Source organism: Protobothrops mucrosquamatus, unplaced genomic scaffold (assembly GCF_001527695.2).
Source record: "Protobothrops mucrosquamatus isolate PMUCROS unplaced genomic scaffold, P.Mucros_1.0 scaffold_276, whole genome shotgun sequence".
Lineage (NCBI taxonomy): Eukaryota > Metazoa > Chordata > Lepidosauria > Squamata > Viperidae > Protobothrops > Protobothrops mucrosquamatus.
In genome coordinates, this window is record NW_015386352.1 from 1,091,684 (window position 1) to 1,095,586 (window position 3,903).

Below are 3,903 nucleotides of genomic sequence, written 5' to 3' on the forward strand. Positions count from 1 at the left end.
CTTAGCAACAGACATTTTGGGGCTCAATTGCGGTCGTAAGTCGAGAACCACCTGTAAGGATCCAACTTTCAAACAAGTGTCTGGGATCTAAAACTCCAAGCTTGGTTTTTGGATGGAGTCCTGATTTTTCTGAAGGATTCAGCTGAAAATGACCGGATTCAACTGAGATTCGCTGGCAAAGTCGAAGGTGCATGTAACACCCCCCCCCCCCGTGCCCAAACCAGGTTACTAACTCGGAGAAAGGCATCAAAATGGGTTGGGTCTCCGCACAGCTGAGACAGATAGTAAACAAAGCAGAACCCTTTCTCGTAGGTGAAGAGATTCATCAGGTTGCTGGGGTTCACACCTGGGGGGGGAAAAAAAGGGAAGAGAGGAAGAACTTTAGATAAGTGTTATAGGGGGAGAAAATAGCCATATAGGAGGTCCTCAATTTATGACCACAACTGAGCCCAAAATATCCATTGCTAAGGAAGACAGTTGTTAAGAGAGTTCTGCCCCCATCTTATGACCTTTCTCGCCACAGGTTAAGTGAATCGCTACAGTTGTAAGTCAGTAACATGGTTATAAAGTGAGTCTGGCTTCCCCATTAACCAGTGGAACAACCTGCCTCCAGAAGCGGTGAATGCTCCAACACTGGAAGTTCTTAAGAAGAGACTGGACAGCCATTTGTCTGAAATGTTATAGGGTTTCCTGCCTGAGCAACTTTCATTCTGGCGATTCCTTGAAGAAGCTTAATTTCCTAAAAGGCCAGACCCAGCTCCCTTCTTACCTGGTTCAAGTTTCACCTGAAGTTTGCTGACAGGATTGTCCTCCCCAAGGAGTTTCATTTGCCGGTGAAGGGCATCAAGGCGGAAGGCTGTCTCCAGGCATGTAAAAGCAGCACCTGTCCACACACACAAACACACACACACCAAATGCATGGAATTTAATCGGAGAGCTATAATATTTCCAGATTATGCGGACGTTCAGATGACTCTGTCTTCCAGCACGTGACATCTACCCAGGGCTTTTTTTTTTTTGGTCATAGGACAGTGATGGCAAACCTTTTAGAGACTGAGTGCCCAAAAACTGGCCCCATCTCCACTCCACCGCCCTGCCCCGCCCCTGCTCTGCCCCCCATCCCCCACCCTGCCTGCCCACAGGACCACTCACCGCCTCCAGGGCCCGCCGCAGATCGCCCAGGCAGCCCAGCAGCGCTATGGCGGCCACGCCCTCTGCCCACGCCCCGCAGCAACTGTGCGCGTTGGGGCGTGAGGACAGAGTCTTGTCTACACTGCCTGGCTGCCATGTCCTTGGCCGCGTTGCTCCGTGTGGGCCACGCTCAGGGGCGACTCTCCTTCAGGGGGGCTGCTGGAGAGCAGGGGGTCGCAGGGGGAGGCAAGGCTGGGGCAACGGCACGTGTGCCCACAGAGAGGGCTCCGAGTGCCGCCTCTGGCACCCGTGCCATAGGTTCACCACCACTGTCATAGAACGCACCGGAACAGAGTTCCGGCACCTTTTTTTCGATGGATTTTCCAGAGTTGCGTTCTTTTCCTATTGTTTCCCTTCCTATCGTTTGTTTTTGAAAATGTCCCGCTGGCGGTACGGTGCGAGCGGGGTCCCCTCTGGCGCTATCTGCCTCCTCCAGTAGGAGCCATGAGGCGCCAGAGCACCACAGTCAGAGCGTGGCTTGATTGGCTGGATCAGACCATGTGGTATGGAAGCCGATGGTGGCGGTAGGAGACACATAAACATGGAGGCCATCTTTCACGAGAGGGCGAGCGAGCCTTTTGCCTTCCCCTACAGAAAGTGGTGTGTGTGTGAGATTAAAAATAGGCAAAGTAGAGGAAAAAAGGGCGGCTGGCGTGGAAGCTTGCCCAACAGTGAAACTTTGCCGTTTTGGTTCCTTGGGTAGTTCAAAGGCTGAGATGTCTACGAAAATCTCTTTTTAGTCTTTTATATTTTATATTCAAACTGCAGACGGGAAGAATAAGAATAAAGCCAATGTCTTGTGATTCGGAGGTATTATTATTAATAATAATATATATTAATTATGTATTGGTCAGATATAAAGGTAGACCTACAGTATGAGGTTTAATCAAATCTGTTTGTTAAATTGGGTTTAACTTAAAGGTACATTAAAAGCAATCTGTTCACTGACAAAGTTTCAACTTTCATTTGTTTCAAGCCAATATCCATATTAAACTCCAAATGTAAAATCTCTCCGCCTTGTTTGACAACCTCTTAAAAATAATTCAATCTTTTACAAGCAACCAAATTTTGTTTTATTGGGCCAATTTCACTCCACGTAGAAAGCTGACATTTCCACTCGTTAAACCAAATGGGTACGCCAGCGGTAAGTGTCCCGAAAGATTAATAAAATGCCTCCTTGTAATTTAAAGTCACACAGTGCATGGTAACATTAATAATATTAACTTACTTTGAACAAAATAATAGTCTTTCAGATACATTAAAAATTGAAGGGTTTTTTTTTTTCAACTACAAAGGTAGACCTTGTAGGGTAGGCAAGGCGGGTTGTATGATGTGTGTGATATCATGGCAGTCCAACTAATCACTGCCAGAGGGAATCTTACACCCTGGAGTAGTGCTTCTCACCCTTGGCATCTTGAAGACGTGTGGGCTTCAACTCCCAGAAAATTTCCGTTGCTAAGTGAGACGGTTAAGTGGGTTTTGCCCGATTTTACGACCTTTTTGCCAGAGTGGTTAAGTGAATCACTGCAGTTGTTAAGTTAGTGACACAGTTGTTAAGTGACTCTGGCCTCACCCCCACCCCCCAAATTTACTGGTCAGAAGGTCGCAAAAGGCGATCACATGACATCGGGAGGCAGCAACCGTCGTAAATACACGCCAGTTGCCACGCGTCTAAATTCTGATCACGTGACCACGGGGGATGCTGCAACGGCTGTTAAGTCTGAAAAACTGTCAGTTCTGTTGTACCTCTGAATGGTCACTAAGGGAATGGTCGTAAGTCGAGGACCAGCGGATGATACTGGATTTCCCAAAGAGAGACCCAGAAGGCATTTTCAAATCATTTTGAGCAGCAGCTCCTGAGATGTGGTGAATTGTTCAACTACCTCAGGGGCCTTCAAACTTGGACCTTTTATGACTTGTGGACTTCAACTAGCTGAGGAATTCTGGCACGCTTGGCTGAGGAATTCTGGGAGTTGAAGTCCACAAGTCATAAAAGGGCCAAGTTTGAAGACCCCTGGACTACATCATATCCTCTGCCAGAGTTTCTACATACAACTTCACAGGTTATTCTTGATAGATCAAATTAAGCTCAGGGCACGGGATAGAGCAGGGGTCTTCAAACTTGGCCCTTTTATGACTTGTGGACTTCAACTCCCAGAATTCCTCAGCCAGTCTTTGCCAACACAGTGCTAGGCTGCATGAACAGAGGGAGAGAATCAAGATCACGTGACGTGTTAATACCACTTTACAAGGCCTTGGTAAGACCACACTTGGAATACTGTATCCAGATTTGGTCACCACGATGTAAAAAAGATGCTGAGACTCTAGAAAGATCCAAGCTGGGCAAAGCTGGCCTTTGGCAACCGTCACAATGTGGAGGCGCAATACGCAGCTTCAGGCAGGACTTACCATAGGTCTCCGTAGTGATGCGGCGCTGAGCGTAAGTGGCCAGCCCCTCGCTCAGCCACATCTCTTCCCAGGTGGCGTTGGTGACGGCATTGCCAAACCAGCTGTGGGCTACTTCGTGGATGATATCAATGATGAGAAACTCATCGCTCTCCAAGATGGACGAGATCACGAAGGTCAAGCACGGGTTCTCCATGGCGACAATAGGGAACGAGGGAGGGAGGAAAACGATGTCGTACCTGGAAGCGAGGGGAGGGAGGGAGGGAGAAACCGGATCACTTTCCGAATCTTCAAGATAATTCTCAA

At 48.0% G+C, this 3,903-nt stretch overlaps 1 protein-coding gene across 1 annotated transcript in view; it reads right to left on the reverse strand.

Moving 5' to 3' along the window:
• The window catches only part of RNPEPL1 (arginyl aminopeptidase like 1), a 17,666-nt gene that overhangs the window by 8,490 nt on the left and 5,273 nt on the right, over positions 1–3,903 (reverse strand). Inside the window, exons 3-5 of the mRNA XM_015831707.2 lie at positions 3,601–3,836; positions 770–883; positions 234–346 (exon numbers count right to left, since the gene is read on the reverse strand). Of these exons, the coding sequence (XP_015687193.1) occupies positions 234–346; positions 770–883; positions 3,601–3,836 (463 nt within the window). The remainder of the gene's footprint in view (positions 1–233; positions 347–769; positions 884–3,600; positions 3,837–3,903) is intronic.